Genomic DNA, 21,410 nt, shown 5'->3' with positions numbered 1-21,410 from the left:
AGCTTTGGTCTTGAGAACTCCTAGAATTTTGAGTCTCAAGAGAATTTTTTTTAGTTTCTAAACATATTTCCAATACACTTTTTGATGGATAAAGGAGACCTCCATTGGATTTCCTCGCAATTAAAGAATTGCGGTAGTTACATGAACTATGACAGTAAAGAGCTTCTAAGCACTCAGAGCACTAAGTACTTGGAAACTGACCTTACTAACAATCCTCTAATGTAAGCAACCAAGCATTCTTTGAATTGTGTAAGGCTTTCCACAAAAGGAGGCACAGCGCAATAGTCGTGGTCTTGGAAAAGTAAATGTTTTTCTTCCAGACCATATTTCTTAATGAGGGATAAATCTTCATCATCCAGGTATAATATGACTTTTGATTCTGTCCTCTTGTTCTATGATGTAGTGAAGAGTGCAACAGTATCATCGAGTCTTATGGAATTGCTTCCGCCGTCGGAAACATGATGTCTGACTAATGGCCGCTTATAAATGGACGAAAATATTGTACAAGTTGGGTTATTATCATTGCCTAAATGGGATCGTATGGCACAGAAGAATAATTCGATATGATCTTGAAAAATAATTACGAATAAATAGGATTTAAAGTGAAATTAATATGTATAAATAGGATGAGCCGACCGTACAAGGTATTATAAAAACGAAAATGAATTTAATTTAAATACCGGAACGAACCGAACCAATAAAACAGCGCCGGTCACAGGCTTAATGCTTTGAATAGAGTAGGCACATCATTTTCTCTCAGCCTTACAACGTCCAGAGTCCGATTGAAGGATTCCGGAGTAAAATGTTTCGAACAAATTCTCGAAAACTTTTTGGGAGTAAAGTCATCTCGCTTGAGATTCCTTACCCATTGTCTGCACCTCTCTGAATCCTAGGTCGTAAAACGATGATATGAAATTGAATTGCCAGCAGCATACTTGTTTTTGCAACCAAATGCGACACAAGACATAGCAATCCTCGACTTGTATGCACCAATAATTTGCATTAACTTATTAAAGAATAAGTAAGTCATTAAAGAGTGTTTCGTACAAATAGGTACTCAAGATGGCTGCCATCAGCTGTAGGACAACTCAACCTTTTTCTCCTTTTTATTCTATAGGTTGTGCATCCAGTTATTAATAATAGCTGCATAAAACTTAATACGGTTTATGTTTCTACCACCGACCTATATAATAATTAATAAGTTATGACAACAATATCCCTCTTCAAAGTGGGAATGAAATGTATGGGAACGAATTTTACAGGGAATTAATTTACTGGGAATGAAATTATTAAGCATAGAAAGACAGGGAACGAAATTACCGGTAACGGTAACATAGAGGGTAGACTTTGCATCATATTTTCGAAAAAACGATTTTAGGAAAAAATGGCAAGATAAAAACAAGGAAAAGTGTATAAATGGAAAAATGGCAAGATTCTTTTAAACTGATATAATATATATTAAGAGAAAAGAAAAATAAACAAACACGACATTGGTTCCAATGGAAGGAGTCCTAATCACTTAATTCTCCGTTATTAATTACAATATCATTAGACATGATGGACTATTCATATTGGACAAGATTCCCCAGCCAAACAAGGAGTCGACTCTTCCCTTTTGAGGCTTAGCTTGGTTTGCTTTTCTTCTTCGGATAAAGTTTCAATCTGCCATCATTCCTGCAGAAATTGAAATTCAAGCATCTCCTGTAGAGGATTAAGTATCTCGGATCCTTTCTTTTGTACTAATTCTTAAAGAATATAGAAGTTTTTCTGTCTTTAATTAGTGAAGATCGATCTAAGCATATGAAAAACACTTCTAATTTAAAAATGTTTCGCTTCATTTATCCAATTCTTTGTGTGTGTTATGTTTGATATGTTTTAACATTAAAATAATAAATAATATATCATATTCATGCTGAGATAATCCTATGTAAACATATTTATTTTATCACAAATTGATAGATGTAACTTTTATGATTTTTTCCCATGGAATAAGATCTAAATTACTGGAAAGTTACGCATTTTTTAAACATCCACAATCCGAAAATAACGATTGAAATTACTAATTTGATGATATATATTTTATTCATAAAACGAACATTTTAAGGGCCTTTGAAAAATGTAAGTGTATTTATGATCATCAGAAGTGGACAAATACTCACCATGACCAAAGAAATAAAAAAGATTGTATTTCTCTGTAATTAAAAGGTAACCTTGAGTTAAATAGACACAACAGTTTCAAAAATATCAAACTTTTAAAATACAATATAGTTAAGAGAAATTTAAGGTACCTTAAATCTTTGATGGCCTGAAACCTTCCCATAGAGTTGGCTATAACTATACGCACCTAAATTAAACAAATTAGAAAATGACATGAGTGTCGAATAATTTTTTTTAGAGCCGTTTTTGTCGTCATAAAATATGTATTTACATTTATTCAATAAACAAATTAATTGATGGAATTAAACATTGACAAAGGAATTTACATTAATATTTGTTTTACAAGTTAATGAAATTGGGGCTGGATTCTCATTCTAAATTGAAATGAATGGAAATATAAAGCTATAATATTCATATTCTTTGATAAATATCACTGAAGACCATTATTATTTATTACAAACGTAGTTACATATTCAAATGTCGTAATATCATACTAGAAAAATACACTTAAAAAATTCGTTGTAAGAGCCCAAAAGTCACTTTTTATGGTTCTCATACTTGGCTTGATACATTGGAAGTATGAATTCACAGTCCTAGATAAACAACTTGAAGAATTCGAGTCCTTTAGATAACTACGTAGTGCAGTCTGTTTCGTTCTCTTTGGGCAAGAAATAAGGTTTATGAAGAGACAAAGACCATCGTTCAATTGCAATTTTAGATTGCTCCAACTGTATTGAGCTTTACATTGTTCCTCGCACTCTCCAACGACTCGACCTTTGACTACCTGCCCGAATCCTCTAAGAGGTTTGTCGCTCCACAGCCAACCAAGTCTTCTTCTGACACATCCTGGATCATAACGAAGTGGAAATCGTTGCTCTTGCCTAGTATTCTGCAAATGCTTGTCTGTCAATCCAAGAGTCTTGTCTAATTTGAATAGTCCATCATGTCTAATGATATCGTAATTAATAACTGAGAACTAAATGATTAGCACTCCTTCCCCTGGAACCAACGTCGTGTTTGTTAATTTTTCTTTTCTCTTATTATAAATTATATTGGTGATAGATATTATATCAGTTTAAAAGAATCTTGCCATTTTTTCCTTTTTTTTATCATGCCATTTTTTCCTGACACCGAATAGACTACATAAATAATGGAATATTACAATGCTTTTCAATCACTTAAAGTATTAAAATAAAACAGTAATATTTATATCAAATTGGATGTATATAATTTTCAAACCATACCAGCATTTTTCCATTCACTAAAAAGTATTCCGATGGAGAGGATTAAGAACCACATAATTCCACCTACCTCATCTGGTTTGAGGCTTATCAAAAAATTCAGTAAGAGATGGGTGGGGGATCAAAAAAATACCAATGTGATTTTAAAAAGTATTAAAATCCCCCTAATTTCCCATTACATACAGTATTATACACATACTGGGTAAATTATAGGCTCATCACAAATTCGATGCCTACAAATAAATGGATGAAAACAAAAACAAAAAAAACGTTACAAGTATTTGTAGGTCATGTGATGAGATAGAAGAGGATAATGTTTATTTATATCTGAATTGTCCTCTTGCAAAAAGTGGAAGAATGATAATTGGACAATATTTGGGAATCGATGATTAGGGGATATCTACTTGTTGTCGGACTTAATGAGATCTAATGTTATTACGCTGAAATTTGTGTCATCAATTTATTGACTATTATTGATTGACAGGAAACCCAATGCTATGAATGGTATATTTTAACTGATAAACCAATATTAGATATACAAATACATTCTTTTAAAGCTTATGCTATTTAAATATCTGTAAGTAAGTTATTTTTAATGTTTGGTTGTTGGTTTTTTGCCCCTGTTACTTAAATGTGTTTACTTTGAGGATAATAAACCGCCCGAACTTCGAGCCAAGAAAAAAAGAGACCCCATACTTCATTCTTTAAGCCTTGCCTTAAACTATCCCCTCCTTCACTGAACTCTTATAATTTTCCCTGCAATAAATTGTATCATTTTGTTTTTCCATCTCCATAATTGACTTAGGTGTATCATACCGGGTGGTCCATTGAAATCTTAACACTAATTCAAGGTTGAAATTAATTCATATTTCGAGATAATAAAGCATAAAAAATTCCTGAAAACATTCCTGAGTTTTCTAACTTAGGTACAAGTCGAGAAAATGACACTTGAACGGGATCGACGAATTTCCATTCGCTCACTCCAAGCAGTTGGGAAACTCCAAGACGACCGTCTACAGCATCAGTAAGTCTGAAACGCCGGAAAAGAAGAAGAGCTCTGTCAAAAAGTCAAACTGGATCTGGAGGAGTAAAAGAAAATATCCCAAGCCAATTCCCTCAAGGCCATGAGGGCCCATGCAAGATATCTCGGTATTTCAAAACAGTCTGCCAGGAAAGCTATAAAAAAAGAGGGTGGAAAAAGTCTTTTGAGGGTGGTTACATTAATGATTAAGAGAGCTCAGACACACATCTATTTATACTATTAATTTTGTAGAAATTATATTGTTAATAAATAAACTTTCTCTTGTTGAAGTTTAAAATACTAAGTGTCAGATTTTAATGGACCACTCGGTACTTAAACTCTACAATATTTTTTTCTAATTCTTCTCTTCTTGGATACAGTGCCTGATACAATGTGTTTAGAAAATGGATACTTAGACTCTTCTTGAATTTTTTTATGACTCAAGAGAAATTATACACAGATTCGCCAAAAACATATCCTAACACTGAGGTCTTCTTAAGCTTGTTCTCAAGAAAAGGTTCATTCATCCTAAATGTGTCAAAATACTTATTCATCTTTCTTTGTATAAAAATTAACTATTTCAAGAATTGCCAACCAAATTACTTGGATTTTATATATGGCGTGGAATTGGATAGATTAAAAATAACATTTATTACTAAGAATCGAAAGGGATCTACAAAATAAAGTTACAGTAAACTAAAAATTGATTATATCATGAAAATACTCATAATTTTTAATTAAAAATATCTAAATTAAATTTTACCCATCACGAGTAATAATAAGCGTAGAACTTTTTAATTTCTATTTTTGATGAGACTGGACATCACAATGGCTAGATAAAATCAAAAAGGAGCAGGTACCCACTCTGTGTACAACAATCCAGAGCCAACGACAACTAAAGCAACTCTTTAGTCCTTGCCAGGTCCCCATAAGAAGAGTTACGACACTTAGCCAAACGCCTGACGTCAGCTGGCAATCAGCTGAAATAAATTTGTGGCTCTTTTCAAATCCTTTGAACTGTGAAGACAAAGTAATTTTTCCAATAAATCGACCTGAAATTCCAAAATTAGGATAGAAATACCTTCTTGTAGTTTTGTTAAATCCTCGAGCAAATCTGAAAACAAAGATGCAGTCTTTATTTTCCTTTCCAATGGATAAGAGTATATTAATGAAATGGATACTACGAATGAAGAGGGTCAATTGGAAGCCTTTTACTCATTCTCGGTTGTGCTGAAAGCACTTCGAAAGAAACCAATTCCAAAGATTAGACCACTCCAAACGGATAAGAAAGCCTTGTTTTGGGGCTATTCCAACCCTATTCAGCCACGTGAAGCCTATTGTGCAAAGAGAAACACGGAATTCTAGAAAATCAAATGAGGAAGGAGAAGGTAAATTAATATAAGAAAAATTGTATTTGTAATACTTTTTTAGGTTATTAGAGCTAGGCAACATGAAATTATGTTCCCATGATCATACTTAGGGTGCTGATCCTCATTTGGAAGACTCTGCAGCAGATAATAACAAAGGCTTCTCTCCCTAGAAAATTTATAAACTACTGAGGAGGAACATTTTGATCTTGAACAACATCAAAGTAGGATTATTATTTGCCCAAGTAAGATATAAAAATCCAACACCTTCTCCTATGGAACTGAAGAATGCCTTGAAAATAGTTATTGTAACACAATTTCTATATAAAAAACACGGGATAAGTTATGAGGTGGGTAATTTTCCGTTTTTAGTATTGCTAGAGGGATCGAAAAGGATCAAAGAATTTCATCATGAAGAAAAGATTGCGGATCTTGAATTCATTTTTGTTAACTCTCTTGACTGAGATGAAATGAATTCCTTCGCTTATTTGGTTGGCTATTGTTTACGTAAAACATTTCAGTCATTCTCATTGTAATGAATGCAAGTCATTTTATATTGATGAAGAAAAGTCGACAAGTGATTGGACCAGCCTGATATCCTTACGAAATTATACGTCTTCAAATGGATTAGTTTTCGCCTCTAAAAAAATTTTGGAGCAATTTTTGAACGTGGAAATCATTTTTAGATAAATGATCAAAGATTTAAAAAAGATGACAAAAGTTGAAAAATCTATTACCGAAATGGCTATTGGAATGATAAAATCGTCTACAGAAATGCCTAAATCCCATGACATAGTTAATTTTCTTATTAGTCGTTATATTCGTATTCGGCTGCACATATATTTACGAGAACAAACCAAAATTATAAAAGAGAGTAAAAAAGTTACATATAGTTTCAGTAGTCGTAGGATGTTAATGAGAGAAACATCAAATTAAATATTTTTCTAAAAAACATTGATTAATATTTTAGCATAATCTTTTTCCTTATAAAATCGATTTTTTTGACATTATTAGTTTATAAAATCAAGGTTTTTTTTTGGATTCTTAAGGCTTAAGCATTATTTAGTTCATTTTAGATTGAAAATATTGGTATGTGTTGTCACTTTTTTAAGTACAAGCAATTGCTTCATTTTCTATAACTTTCTCTGAAAATTTAAGACTAGAATATAATATAAATTCTGGTTGCTCCTCCGACAGAAGAAATTAATGATTAAAATTAAATTTAGAATAAGAAGTTTGTAAAGCAACATAAATTTAAAAATATTGTATAATATGATTGTCGAATCTAATTTAAAATTGGAAGTCCATAAGAATAGATTTTTATTGGAAAAGGCAATTCCTTATTGCCATAACACCTTTATTTAATTTATAATTGCAAACAAATTTTTTTTATAAATGTTAGTTTTCATATTTATTGAGGATATGTATAGTAGAAAAAGTCGTCTAATCTTATTTCGTACTCGTAATGTTAAGTAATTTGAATTAGTTGTTCAAACTAAAATGAACGTATTATGTTTTTAAAAAAAAAATGTTATCATTTAATAATTCTTATAGGGCTCTGCTTCAATCCACCAACGCAACTTACTTTGATGCACCGCCAAGTCCAAGTTCCCGTAGATTTCCTGTTGATTCTATAAATGAATCTTTTAAAGTACAAATGACTTGATCCCCCTTTGCTTTTTACAAACTCTATAATACAAACCTTAACTTTGCCCTCAATTTGAATAATTATAAAGTTTCTGAAATTAACACTTTTAAGTATCAACAGCATATCAAAAATTTGCAGGAAAATTTGAGTTTTGAAAAATGGATAACAAATTACTAATTCAATTATATCTTTGGTTTACGTCTTAGCTTCAATTTATTGTGAATGAGTAGTAGTTAGTCAATTATAGAGAATAATTAAAAATGTGTGACAAATTTTTAATAAAGTTCCTTTACTTGGGCTTTAAACGATTTGCATTAAATATATAATCTGGCTTATTCCTGATTAAATTTTAGTTATAAATGGAGGTAACCAAATTTGATCTGCATGTAAAAAAAAAAAAAACAGTCTTGGAGTATCGTTGTATAATATTAATTAACTAAAAAATAGGTTTATACACGACAAAAAATTTGTACACAATGAAATATTATCCTCTCGTCATTTATAGATATTCCATATTAACCAAGCTTAAGACATCATTACATGGATTTTTCCTATCAATTCCCACTTTAAACAGTTAATGCATTTAAACTGGCTATCAAATACAACTAAAAGTATTTCAAGATCCAAATGTGGAATTTTGGACGGTCGTAAATTTACGGCTCAGTTGCAGATCTCGGCAGGATGTATCTCCTTCTATTAACCATGTAAAGACTGTGGGTAAATGTATAACTCTTTGCTGAGTTCCACCGTCTGGAAATACTTAAACTATTTGTATCTATAAATATGAAAGGTCAGATAAATACAAAGTCAAGTTATCTATCAGCCACTATTCTTTTTGGATTATCCGTGAAAAGGAATTCGTCTCCAAAAACTAAGGCACTGTATTATGGACTTTTAAATTCCAGGGCATATATTGCCAAAAAACTCACTTTGAGGGAGCCGATCAGACTAGAAGATTTTAGAGGCATTTTAATAGATGCTTTTAATATCAAAATACCAATAGAGAGTCTATGAAAAATTATGGGACTTTGCATCTGACATAGTGAGGTTCATACCCTCTGAATCAGAACGTCACCTGAAAAATTCAAAACATATTGTTAACATTTTAAAATACATTATCGTCTCTCAGATAAGCTATATCTGTGGAAATTTTTAATATAACTTTTAACGCTTTCTTAGTATTTGTGTCTATTCTTTCAATATTTTTGTTAAATCCTTTCATTTTTTATTTTACTTCCAATATTGTTAAATGAACACTTGGTGTTCGTGAACACAACAGAAGAATTGGTCTAGCCGTGGAGGTCTAATTTTAAAATATAATGTTTTAAAAAAAAGTATTTCGTTTTCTAATTATGATAAATTTCATTCATAATTTTTTGAAGATTTTCTACTTTGCGTTTGATTAACAATTTTAATTGAACTCTCTTAAAATCATCATTCCCTTTTTGTACATGTGATTCATTATTTTTGTAAAATGATCCCTGGGGATGTGATAGTATTAATATTTGCTGACCATCATCATTCAGAAGGGATAGTACCTTATCTAGTCTATGTTAATACTTTGAACGTACCAAATTGGTTATAATGTGATTATTCTCCAAAAAAACGTATATTAATATCGTAGTCCAGTTTTAGTTACAATGTAACTTTGAACGACCGCACCCAATTTTTATGAATATTTTCAATATATTTTTTTAGTTAGGGGATAAACATTATTTTTTTAATAATAAGTATTATTTTTTTTATAAAACAGTCATCAATATAGCGGAATTATTAATAAAATATTATGAATAATCGGATATTACGTTTAATAGAGATGAAATGATTATGTGAAAACAAAGTAATAATAACATCTTAATCTGTTAATTATCCTGAATATAATAAATATAGAGGATAATATAATTATTTTTTTGACAAAACTGAATATGATGGTTTGAATAAGCCTTTTTGCCTTATGATTTTGACTATTATTTCTTTTAAGATATATATTTTTGCAAATATTTAAAGGATACTTAAAAAATAAAATTTTCTAAAGTTAACTACTTTCATATGGCTTGAACGGTTTGTAATACAGACCAATAATAGTTCTACAACGGATAATAGTAAGAATTTTGGTACTTGTATTCCCATGACTAAAATCACAATAATGAAATATGTCGAAACTAAATCGAAGAAATTAATAAAAAAAATAGAATAACGTATAACTCATTAAATTTTAGGAATATATTTGATGTTTTTAATTTATCAGACCAACCAAATCGTATTATTATTTTATTATATTTTAACTAATTATGCGGTACTCAAGGGAGCTGTGATATTTTATTCCAGCTTGCACTTTTCAGAAGTTGTTCCTTGTACATATCTAAGACTTCATGCAAGTTTGAGACTGATTAATAAAGTTTTAGTTTGCATATGAAATTCACTCAGCTATTAAATAAATGCAATCCTTCTTTGTCTTTTGTGTGTCCAGGTGGAATAAATTGTGAAGCAAAATACTTAGCAATATTAAAACCTAGTTATCAACTTTAAAAAGCTTGATGTTATAATAATAAAGTTTAGTGCAGGAATGTGGTTTTTGATCAAATTGTGTCCAGACGTAGCTTATGGCCCAAAGAGCATACTCCAGACTTGTAACAGTTGAATTGACAAGAAAAGGCAATAACGAAGAAGTCTGTCCAAAGAAATGCATTTTCGCACACTCTGATTTGCTTCTTCTACGTATATGTATAAGGACGTTGATATATGGAAAAGGGGTGTTTTAATTATTAGACAAGGGAATAATTAGGGTAAGAAATTTTGTACAAATCAATTGAAGCCAAAAATCGAATTTATCTTTGAGAGTAGAATCCAAAACGGATATCAGTTTTTCTCTCAGTTGTTTGGATTATGAAATATCTGGTATTATAGTAATTCGGGACTATTTTCATTTAGAGTCATTATTACTCTTTAAAAAAATCACAAAATTATAAGTAAGATAACTTATGTAATATTGTTTTTTATGATTATAAAATTGTTTTTATTAATTCTGTATCTTCTACTTAACTCGACATATTTCCATTTTTAGGCTGATTTTTTTTTTTTTTTTGAAAAACGACACTATTCTTTAATTCTTATAAGTTATAATACAGTACCTTGCATCTTAGGCAAGAAAAATATTATACTTAAATGTGTACTGTTGAATGAGGCTGCAAGATATTTTCGTCAATGTTATCCTCAATAAAACCTACACAGTACAATCAATATAACAAACAAAATATTAAGATATAATAATGTGTTTACTCATATCTACTAAAATTCATATTTCCCATTAATCATTTTGCATCTTCATAATAGATCATCTTCATAAATAATTATTAATTACTCATTCTAAATAGTAAATACTAATTATAATTAAAGAAAAGAGTAAACTTCCAATATTCAGAGCTGTATTTGAGTTCCCCTTTTCTTTGTTTAGATCAAGTCCGAGTCATCATGCTCTGGATTTTTCTGGTCTCGAATACAAGTCCTCTTACTTTGAGTTCATTGAAAATAAGTAATTCTATATATTTACCAATAGTCTCGTCTAGGGTAAGATATCCTTTCCCACAAATCATTCCTTCATTTTTGGCAACACTAATTACTTTGGGACTCCATTTATTATGTGATGGCGGAGTGATAAAATTTCGTTCATAACTACTATTTTTTTTTCCACAGGACGATATATAAATATTAGTTGTTGCTACTATTATTTTAAATATTGTAAGCTCAGATGATTTAAAATTACAAACCAGACTTAAAAATATCTAATCTCTTATAAGTATTTGTTCATTAAATCGTCTTATATCAAAAAATTTTTGGATGATATATTTTTATTCTTTGCCCTGACGTTATCCTCCTTTTTTTAAGATAAGAATAGTTTCATTTTAGTTTTTAGTTTTGTAAAAGGCATTCAAAAATTACATCTATACGTATGTGCTCAAATAATAAAATGATAATGATATTTTTTATCACTATGGGTGATTAATAAGTTATAAGGGTATAAAGAAGACTGACGTGTTCAACATTTTTTAGCCTCAAAATAGAAATATATCAAGTTCAGAACGAGATATTAAATCAATAAAAACCCTTTATAATAATAAAAAAACACTTTTACATATGTTTTATTTATCCTAATTTTAATTTGGTCAAAATAGAAATATATCAAGTTCAGTTTTATTTATCCTAATTTTAGAAGTCTATATACAATTGATAGATTCAAAAATGTCAAAATCAGTGCTTTATAATTAAAATATAATTACTAATTATTAACATTTGTTTTTATGTTTATTGACATTAATCAACTATTATTATTTATTTGGTAATATTGAGTATGAATAAATTGTCATTGAAATCGTGCAAAATATTAAGTTAATGTTGTTTATTTGTAGAAGATATACAGCCCTGTAAGGGTAAAAAATGAATCTGAACGATAATAGGCCCGAATTACAATAATCCCAGATATTTCAGAATCCAAACGACTGGGAGAAAAACTGAGATTGGTTTTGGATTTTCCATTCAAAGAGAAATATGATTTTTGTCCTGAATTTATTTGTACAGAATTTGTTTTCCCCAGTGTTCAATTCGAAAGGAAAATTAGTTGGCAAAAAATGTGTCCATAAAACTGATGATAAAGATGTAGACTGATTGTGTTCTTGCTGTGAATAATGATGCGTCTTTCTAAGAAGACATAAGAAAAGTGAGGATTCGTAATTAAAATGGCAAGTACTGCGCCTCCTTATTTTGTGTGTCTATTTATCCTACATATTACTGACATTATAAAAAAACATTTATAATAGCAAAGTGGCCAAATCACACTCAAGCCGTCGAAAGGGCAATAAAAGTAATAGCTAAAGCATGCACTAATGTCTACAAAAATTATGCAGGATTTCAACATTATTTTAGATTGAAGTATACTTGGAATAAATGTATTTTTTTAAATGTAGCTCATCTAGTTAGACTTTGAAGCTCGGCTGGACTGTTATTAAGAAAATATTTATTGTCACTGATGCATGTACAATTTGTATTGATAAACATAACTTATATTTTACGAAGTAATTTGGTATAAAATAAATGTTCGAAAAATATTGATGGCGATACTATTGACTAAGTGTTTTCACAGAAATTTTGTTTCAACAATCGAGACATTGTAGAATGCACATATATTCAAATAATATATTATGTTCAATTTTTTTTTGTTATGGTATGTAATTTATACGTCAAATTATAATATCTTTGTGGTAGGGAAAATGAACCTCTTGAAATTTCATAGACATACTATATGTTATAGTCATACAAACAAAGTCTGAAGTGCTACTTTAAGTAGATGATATACATCAGAGATGACTCTTTATGGTACGGTCCGTATACAAATGATTTTTTTTTAATATATTGCAAACCCTCGATTGTATTGTTATTTCATCAATAAAATATCTACACTTAAAAATAAAGTACTTTCAGCATCGATACATTGTTACAAACAGAACTTTCTTTATTAATACAGAAAACTAAAAAATCGTTAATGCCTTACGTTTCTTGATGGAACAGACTGGATTAGTGCTGAAGCCTAAGAGCAAGCACCACTCCTCCTCCTTTCTTTTGTCTAACGCAGTTGTTTTCCATAATAATTATCCAGCATTATATAAATCATTTTTACAAGAAAAGTTATTTTGATTGTGGAAAGTCCAGTATTTGTTAGGATTGACGTCTCATATAAGCCTCCCATCTGGTGTTTCTGATAAAACATATATAAATATATTTAAAAGAAAGGAGCTAAATAACCATGATTTTTTTTTCTTTTTATTGATAATGTTGACAATGATAAGATAGTAGAATATGTAAAGGGCAAAATTGATGTTTTAGAAAACTCCAATCCGGCAAAGCGCTACTATTTTTTAAGTGTTTGATTATGTGCATATATTCACAACAATTTAAATACAAGAAAGTTGTTTATTTGTCCCAATTTCGAAGGCAAACCAATATCAGCGGATCTTAAAAATTTAAAAAAGCTTTATGAAAGTGAACAAGGATTGAAAATAAGATATACTCATAAGTTGAGTGCCAAAATATTAAATCCCAAGACCATTAAGAAAACAAATATCAAACTTTCACATGATTCTAATTTTAGTGGGTTTATTAAATATAGTTAAGAAGAGTGGGCATCCACTCCAAACTTTGTATCAATGGCGAGTATTAGAAGATTTTGGAATGTCATGAATGTATCAAGAAGATTCCAGTTTTCTCAGCTTTGAGATCTTCAAATGATCTTATGGGGTAACTCTTTGACATGAGTAGAAGAGTGGGAAGAAAAAATATCCTGGGACTCACTTATATTGCTCTAGAGCACACTCTTACATTTATTCTTATCATCAAATCTACTTGAAAAAAAATAATTTGAGTACATTCTTCTTAAAAGAAGCTAAATTCGGATGCAATTGAATGCTGATTATCTAGATATCGCAATTAAGAGGATCTAATTACTATATTTGTGGGCGTAAGTTCATAGAGGACTAGTTACTGTCATTAACCATTATTGTATATTACAGATTATTAGGGCTTGGCATCGAGCTAGTGCGAAGAAAATACAGGAGTGAGACATATGGTATTATTGATTAAAGTTATGGTTTCGGAGAATATAATATCACATGAAACTGCTATAGGAATGAGAATCTTCTATATTTTAAGTAACACTAGAACGGTTAATATACTTTATTGTTACATTGAAATAGTAAACATTATTTAGATATTTAAGTAAATTATTATAACGTTATTGTGTAATCGTAAGTAAAATAAGTATGAGTAAATTAAAAAAAAAAAAAAACTAAGAAAAAACAATTATATTAGTTATAAATTTTAATATAAGTTATATACAGATAATTTGACAAATTTAAGAGGAGAAATGATACTATATAGAAATTATTAATATGAAATAAAACAAATAGATTCAACTAAGTGTTAGTGTGTTATACATATTTAAAATGGAACGAGACATTTTTATACAGAAATAAATATATGTAATTATTAGCAGAATAGAAAATGCATTGCAGACAGAACTATCGAGAAAATAGAGGCACATTATCTTTAAGAGTCTAGAATCATCTTCCACTGTTTTCCAATGACAAATGAGGCACTCAAGCAATAAAGAAATCAAGGATCCCGGTAATAAGTAAGTATATACATCACAAACTCTACCTTATAAATGGAATTGTGATTGAGATAAGTTATTTATGTGTTATACCCATCAAGAATACTAAAGGACTCTTATAAATAAAATATTTTTCTTAGAGTAAAAGACAAAGAAGTGTTAACTTAAGAAGAAAAGTACTTCAGAATTTCAATGAAGGAGAAGTGGATGGAGGATAAAAACTATTTCTAATCCTCACTTGGGATTTCAGTCGATTATTCTGTCTTTTTATGGAACTCATTAGTTCTTATAGAAGTATACGATTATTCCGTAGAAGATCTGGAGGAGTTTTATCCATTTTTGAGCATTAAGGTAATGATTCTCGACGTCAGATCACTATCCTTAATGACAAGGGCATCTGCATAATGAACGATATTTCCATTAAAGAAGATGAGATCCACCGAGTGAAGCACACAAAGACGAGATCCCATGAACAGAATATGAAGAGAGGATCAGAAAGCGTGAGGCTAGGATATCCAAATGGAATAGTATACACTCCTAGGGAGAATGGATAGAGTTCAAGGAATTACAATTCAGGTGGAGGGGAACTTTTTTAAGGTATTTGACTTATAACATTAATTATATTCAATATTGCACTGAGGTAAGCGGTAATCTATAGTCTTCATTAATAATTTGCTTATCTCTTCAAGAGACGGATCTAGCAACATTTCGGAACATTCCTCTTAAGTTTCTGCGTAGTTGAAGATTAGTGATGCACAGATTAACTTTTTGTGGTACATCCGAGTCGCGTTGGGTCCGGGTCTGTATTTTCAACCCACCTTTCTTATAAAAAATAGCTCATTTATTACTTAATATTTTTAAATATCATATTTCTTACAAGCAAGGTAAGTGTCTGCTTCCAATGCTGATATGCAGGGGTGTCCACGGGGGTCCTATCCGCCCCCCCCCAAAGAACAAAAAAATTTGTTTTTTCAAAAAAATATTGCTATTGATTATAAATTAGCCAACGTATATATATATTAAAAGACATATTTAGTATTGATTGGTTTTGTTATAGTAGAAGTGGACTCTAGAGGAACAACATTAAAAAAATGAAATTTCCTTCATTTTTGGATACTTTTTTAATTTATGGCGCAGAAAATATTTTTTTGCATCACTTATGGACTATCTTTATAAACCATATGTATACCAATATAATCTTTAATAGACAATATAACATTCATTTACTTCTCTCGCATACATATATTTTCTTAACAAATTAATTAATTATTTATCAAGAAATGATAATTTTTTCTGATTGTAAAGAATATATCTTTATTTATCATTATATTGAGCTAAATTGTAGAATAACTTTACATTGTAAACTCCACGACAACCTGTGCATTGAAAATATAATTTAATTTCTCCGGTAAAAAGAATTATATTAACAAATTATAATATGCTGCATGCAAATAAAATAATTGATTAGGAATATATGGCGAACTTAAATAAAACTGAATGAAAGTATATAAAGGCAACAGACACACAGAATTATTATTTGATTAGTCGTCTACTTTAGCTTCATATTCCTTTGGATCAAAACACCATTGCTTTGTGATAGGTTTTTTCACCTTGGTCGGATTCTTTTTGGTATTGACACATACTTCTTTTGGTACTTTAATACAATTTTGTTGAGGCACAAGTCTGAAAAAAAAAAATTATGTATATGCTCTACGCATCAATAAAGGTATATATATTATTATCCTACCTTGGAACAAGAGAAGATTCCATTTGACAATTTTCATGAGGCTCAAGATCACATGCTTCCTCTGGAATATTTTGAACCTGTGTCCTTGTCTCTTGATTACAAATCTCCTCCCCAGGAAACATTTTGCAATTGCTTGGTACGCAAATTTTTTTGGGAACTTTAGAGCAAGATGTTTCTGGATGAACCTTTGTAATGGTTTTTGTTTCTAATTTGCATGATTGAACAGGCCACTTTTCACATTTCTCTTTGATTACATTTGGTGGAGTGACATCAGAGTCCACATCTCCTCTACGATCCTCATTTTTCTTGTTGTGTTGTTCATCAAATATATGGTGGAGCTCAACAGTCATATTCATGCAACGGACTTCCTCCTTCATTTCACAGACTGGCTCGTCTTGATCAAGTATATATGTTTTGAACTTTGTTTCGCAATGGTTTTCATATTGTGTTGTACAGACTTCTGGTCCCTCAACTTCATCATTGCACTTACGAACCAATGGAGTGTGGCAAATTTTTACATTGACATTATGTGGCTAAATGTATTAGAAATATATCAAAGGAAAAAGTTAAGTTAAAATAACACTTACCACTGATATGAAATTGATGAAACAATTTTTTTTGAATTCGGTTTTACATTTTTTTTCGGTAGTGGAAGTATAATCCGTGGTATATGTAATATGACATTTTTTGCCAACTGTATGATGGCAATTTCTTCCACGTTCATATTGAATTTCCTCCACAAATATTGTTTTTGGAATACATCTTACTTTGTCCTCATCTACTTCTGGAATAACTTCCACTTGAGATCTACTATCACCAAGCCGTTCAATAAGTGTAATTCTCCTAGTATCATCCGGAATTTCCCGAGATCCACTAAATAATTGTTCGGCGAAAAGCTTTTGTGCCTTGAGGGAATCACAAAATAAAATCAATATAAGAAGAATCCACATGTCTTTAGGAACGTGATCTTTGGGATACTATTAATGATACTATTAATATTTATTCATATATACTGCTGGATATGAGTCAAAATCAAGAAACAAATTAATATATTTACATGCTTCTTTGAATTATACAGCTATTAATTTATTGATGGAACAGTCAAAATAATTAAAAGGTACCTCTAACTAATCCTCATTTATTAATATATCTATTCACTTGTATGTACATATATTTTGATTATAATATTAATTCGAAAATACGCAACATTTAATGTGCTTTATGTATTTGATCATGCATGTCCATAATAATGATTAAATCTTTCTAGAAATGAGTAAATGCTTTAAAAAAAATACTAGTAGATACATTTGTGAATTTTTAATTTATTCAATTTCCGTTTCTGTAAGTTTTTGTTTCTCCAATGACACTCATTTCACACGTTGCTCCTAAGTATTTATATACTTAGGAGCAACGTGTGAAAAAATAATTATACTACAAGTTTAAGTTGAGTCTCAAGTCTTTGAATTTTTTAAACGAGTTCAGTTTGAGTCCTTCAATTTATTTTAGTGTAATTTGAAGTCCATTATTAGTATATGAGATCCATAGTATTAAGGCTTTTCTTCATTTCAGTATAAAATAGTTTTCTAGTCTAAGCCAATTCTTTAGTCTTTGGTTGTGAAATAAAGTACAGTCGCAAGTCTTCAGAATATAAATTCAAACCCAATTCTACTCTGCTTATGAATATTGAAAAATAGATACAAGCTGTAAAATATACTAGGTATAGCTCATAAAGTTTAAACTTACACTCTTGGAAAGGAAAAATAAATGTGCCTGATCTTTAATTACATTGAATCTCGCTGCGATGACATTTCTTATCTGATTTAAGCAATTCAAAATGCAGCAGGTGCTTAAGATACATGAATACCTATACAATTACAGACAGTTCTAATTTCCTCACACAGAACCTCTCAAATCAATATAAAGTAGTTAAAGTTAGTAAGTTTCAAGTTTCCAATCAGTATCTTTTGTCATAAAGTATATATTATTAGAGTTACATTTAAACCTCGTTAAAATAAATGGGTTGTTTCAGTGAGGAGGTGCATTCCAGTAGCTTTTGCCCCAAATAATGATGATTATTTATCCTTACTTTTTTTTCCCAGGCGTTTTCTTTATTCCAAAATGCTTCCGTATTCTTTGGTAGCGACATCCTAAATAAAGCGGGTTCACCAGCATTATAAATTTGATTTAACTGTAAGTATTCTTTCTCAATTAATGCATTAAATATTAAGCATAAGGTTCTACTGTAGTGCTATCAGGAAACCTACAACGCCGCCAGGAGTACAAAATTTGCATCCTAAATCTATTTAACTAGGGTCAAGGCTTTACCATATTTAACAATTTCATCCTCTTCATAATATCGACTATATTAAATTTTAAGTTTGATACAACTTTGAAAACAGTCTATTAGCAGCCTTTGTCTATGATCTGATGTTTTGATATTAACAAATAGTGAGTACTTCCAACGTCATTTATTCAATTTTATATCAATTTCCATTCGAAAAGATTGAATATATCTTATCCATCATATAAATGTACATTTTGTATATATTACCTCCTCAGCGATAAAAAAATATATTTAAAATAGACTGCGTTGTAAATAATAAGATGTGAAATTAAAAAGTATTATTTCTAGTGATGTGCCACGAGCAAAACTCATTAATTGATATTCGAGTTTTATGGAGTAAATAAAAAAAGATACAAATATATATATATACCAAATTTGATAGTCTGGCATTATTTCAAACTAATTAAAAATCTAATAAGGAGTTCGTTTTTTTTATACCAACATAATCCTTCCAATCTGCATAAGTGTCAGGACGTCAGATATTTAAATTTAAACTAAGTGAAATGTATAATTATATCCATTAGATCTGCTATCTGTCTCTTCCTAACTATGCAAACAAATCTAAAAGAGAAATCATGACGATCGATTCCTATGATTGGAAAGGTATTGAGGACCTTCTGGAAGTTTTAAGAGCTTTGTATTCTATTACAGTAGAGGTAAGCACTACATCAGAAATTGTCCCACTCTCAAAGCCGATACTAATTTGGTACATGCCCCTCTGTGTCGATAGCCGTTTTTCTGAGGAAACATTTGTCGGAAAGCTTGTTGTAAGGCAAATCTATTATTGTAATATAATATTGCATTATTTAATCTACATTGGCAAATATTACAAGTTCATTCCTGTTCATTTCGTCCTTTGCGCCAAAAACAAGAAGAGTATAAAGTACTCAAATAAGCTTGTGCGTGCCTACAAGGATTTCTAGCAATGCACCCAGAGTGACTGATAGCTCAAGGGGGTCCGCTGGTATTTATTGTTTGTTTGAACGTACTGTTAGTTGCAAATTATTATTAGTAAATATCCGACGTGAATCCTAATTCATCTTTGTCTTTTTTGTTGTTATTTCATTAAAGTAATCATTTAACTAATTATTTCTGGGTTTTATTATTATTATAATGGGCTGTCTGAAATTAGTTTAGTAAGTTAATGCAGTCCAATAGTTTCTTTCACACTTGTCCCTAATATGATAGTCAGTATTGAAAAGCGGGTTTGACAACTTAAAAATATGACACTCTTTGTGGAGCTATGATGCTTGATTCCGTGATTTTGAAAATACTTTCCATAACACGAATGATGTGGAAACAAACAAAATTGAAATTTTTGCTGAATACAAGCATATGATTAAATTCGGCTTACCCACTGTTACTATAAAGCATAAAATCAATGAGATCCAGGGGGCGTCTGTACCGTCAGGACGTAGTTTTTTGACAGCTGGACAGGTTTTGATTGACAAGGGAAATCAATTAATGGACTCCCATACCGAACAATTAATTCAACTTCGACTTATTCTTAATTTGCGTTGATCCCTTTTGGATTTATTTAAACAAAATCTGTTAATAAACAATAATATATTTTTAATTGTACATTCATTACTTTTCTAGAATTATTTATCTTTGATTATTTTTAATGGTAGAAAAATGTATTTTCTTTTAAATGGTAGATTTTAACAGCCAAATTATAAAGAATATGGTAACAAAATCTAAAAAAATTGCTAAATAAATTCATATAAAAATGATACTAAGTTTTATTGTCAAAGTTATTTTTTTAAAATCCATTTTCCCTGTTTAAGGATGAAAATGTAAAAAAAAATATGTTGCCCGTCTAAATGTTCTTATTTTATCACATATAAATATTAGTATGCATTCATATTAATAAGCATCAGTGCCACTAAAAACAAACTGGTTACAATATCTAACCAGACTATTTTAAAATATTTATGTATTGACCATATCAACTGTTGAATTACGCCAATAACCACGATTCAAATAAGTTAAATTAATTTTGAAGTTTGAAGTGTGGAATATACATTACGAGAACAATCTTTAGATAACAAGTTTCAATAATTCTTTAAAAAATATGATTTTTTGACTGACGAGTTTTTTAGGGTTTAAAGTGTTTGGGTGTGTAACGAGTATTCAAGCGAGTAACGAGTAAACCTCCTAATTCCTCGAGTGTTTTTAGAAACTCAAAAATACTCCTACAGCAAAATTCGGCTCGTGGCGCATAACTAAATATTATTAAAGAAAGTGCGAGGTTGAAAGACGATTGATTACAGACAAAGTTCCGTTACTTTTCAAGTATATTACCGATTGCGTACTTAGTTTTACTCCTGTAACAAATTTTATTTTTTAATAGTTGATTAGATTAAGCTCTTATTCAAATTATGTCTGAAATATGTATAATACATGGTAGTATGAATTATTTTATTTGTGTAAAGGGATGCAACTCCAAGATAACGAGTTTTCTGACAATCACACAATTACAAAACTTCTTGCACTTTTTATCTCAAATTGAATGAAAAATTAATCTACTGAAGTTGCAGAATTATTATGGCAATGTAATATTTAGGACCAAATTTACCAATAAAATTATCGTGCCTTAACAATAAGTTATTTTTAAATTGTACCACTATGTCTGTCACTGCAGAGGGGGTTTCTAAATATTTTATGAATTAAAAATTCAAATTATTATTATTTATTTAAATGGTTAAATTATTGTCAAAAAGCCA

At 30.1% G+C, this 21,410-nt stretch overlaps 1 protein-coding gene and 4 long non-coding RNA genes across 6 annotated transcripts; 3 read left to right on the top strand and 2 right to left on the bottom strand.

The window, feature by feature from the left end:
• Positions 1-2,400: 2,400 nt before the first annotated feature.
• On the bottom strand, positions 2,401-3,653 carry LOC139905830 (uncharacterized). The gene is made up of 2 exons (XR_011780903.1): positions 3,402-3,653; positions 2,401-3,296 (listed from the first exon to the last, which is right to left on the bottom strand). It is a non-coding gene; the product is annotated as an uncharacterized lncRNA (long non-coding RNA).
• Positions 3,654-3,861: 208 nt separating this feature from the next.
• Positions 3,862-5,181, top strand: LOC139905829 (uncharacterized). Its single transcript, XR_011780902.1, has 2 exons — positions 3,862-3,979; positions 4,325-5,181. It is a non-coding gene; the product is annotated as an uncharacterized lncRNA (long non-coding RNA).
• A 30-nt stretch (positions 5,182-5,211) lies between these two features.
• Positions 5,212-8,615, top strand: LOC121120300 (uncharacterized). The gene is made up of 2 exons (XR_005864998.2): positions 5,212-5,807; positions 5,859-8,615. It is a non-coding gene; the product is annotated as an uncharacterized lncRNA (long non-coding RNA).
• Positions 8,616-15,880: 7,265 nt separating this feature from the next.
• LOC121120592 (uncharacterized) lies at positions 15,881-17,290 on the bottom strand. 2 transcript variants are annotated; one of them, XM_040715469.2, is made up of 3 exons: positions 16,928-17,290; positions 16,341-16,873; positions 15,881-16,276 (listed from the first exon to the last, which is right to left on the bottom strand). In XM_040715469.2, exons 1-3 carry the CDS (start codon positions 17,288-17,290, stop codon positions 16,135-16,137), a joined length of 1,038 nt encoding a protein of 345 aa, XP_040571403.1. In that variant the 3' UTR covers positions 15,881-16,134. The 2 variants fall into 2 exon arrangements, with proteins under 2 accessions (XP_040571403.1, XP_071745704.1); XM_071889603.1 differs by having other exon boundaries at positions 16,341-16,858.
• On the top strand, positions 16,604-17,429 carry LOC121120593 (uncharacterized). The gene is made up of 2 exons (XR_005865112.2): positions 16,604-16,743; positions 16,797-17,429. It is a non-coding gene; the product is annotated as an uncharacterized lncRNA (long non-coding RNA).
• Positions 17,430-21,410: the final 3,981 nt, after the last annotated feature.

The sequence above is a fragment of the Lepeophtheirus salmonis genome, chromosome 6, assembly GCF_016086655.4.
Source record: "Lepeophtheirus salmonis chromosome 6, UVic_Lsal_1.4, whole genome shotgun sequence".
Classification (NCBI taxonomy): domain Eukaryota; kingdom Metazoa; phylum Arthropoda; class Copepoda; order Siphonostomatoida; family Caligidae; genus Lepeophtheirus; species Lepeophtheirus salmonis.
This window is presented reverse-complemented; position numbering and strand designations above follow the sequence as displayed.

Bases quoted from the DNA above. Each gene is read 5' to 3' on its own strand.
- LOC121120592 (XM_040715469.2), bottom strand. From the start codon at position 17,290: ATGTGGATTCTTCTTATATTGATTTTATTTTGTGATTCCCTCAAGGCA. The intron at 16,874-16,927 runs GTAAGTGTTATT...TAATACATTTAG, and splicing joins TCATCAATTTCATATCAGTG to CCACATAATGTCAATGTAAA. The intron at 16,277-16,340 runs GTAGGATAATAA...TTTTTTTTTCAG, and splicing joins GAATCTTCTCTTGTTCCAAG to ACTTGTGCCTCAACAAAATT.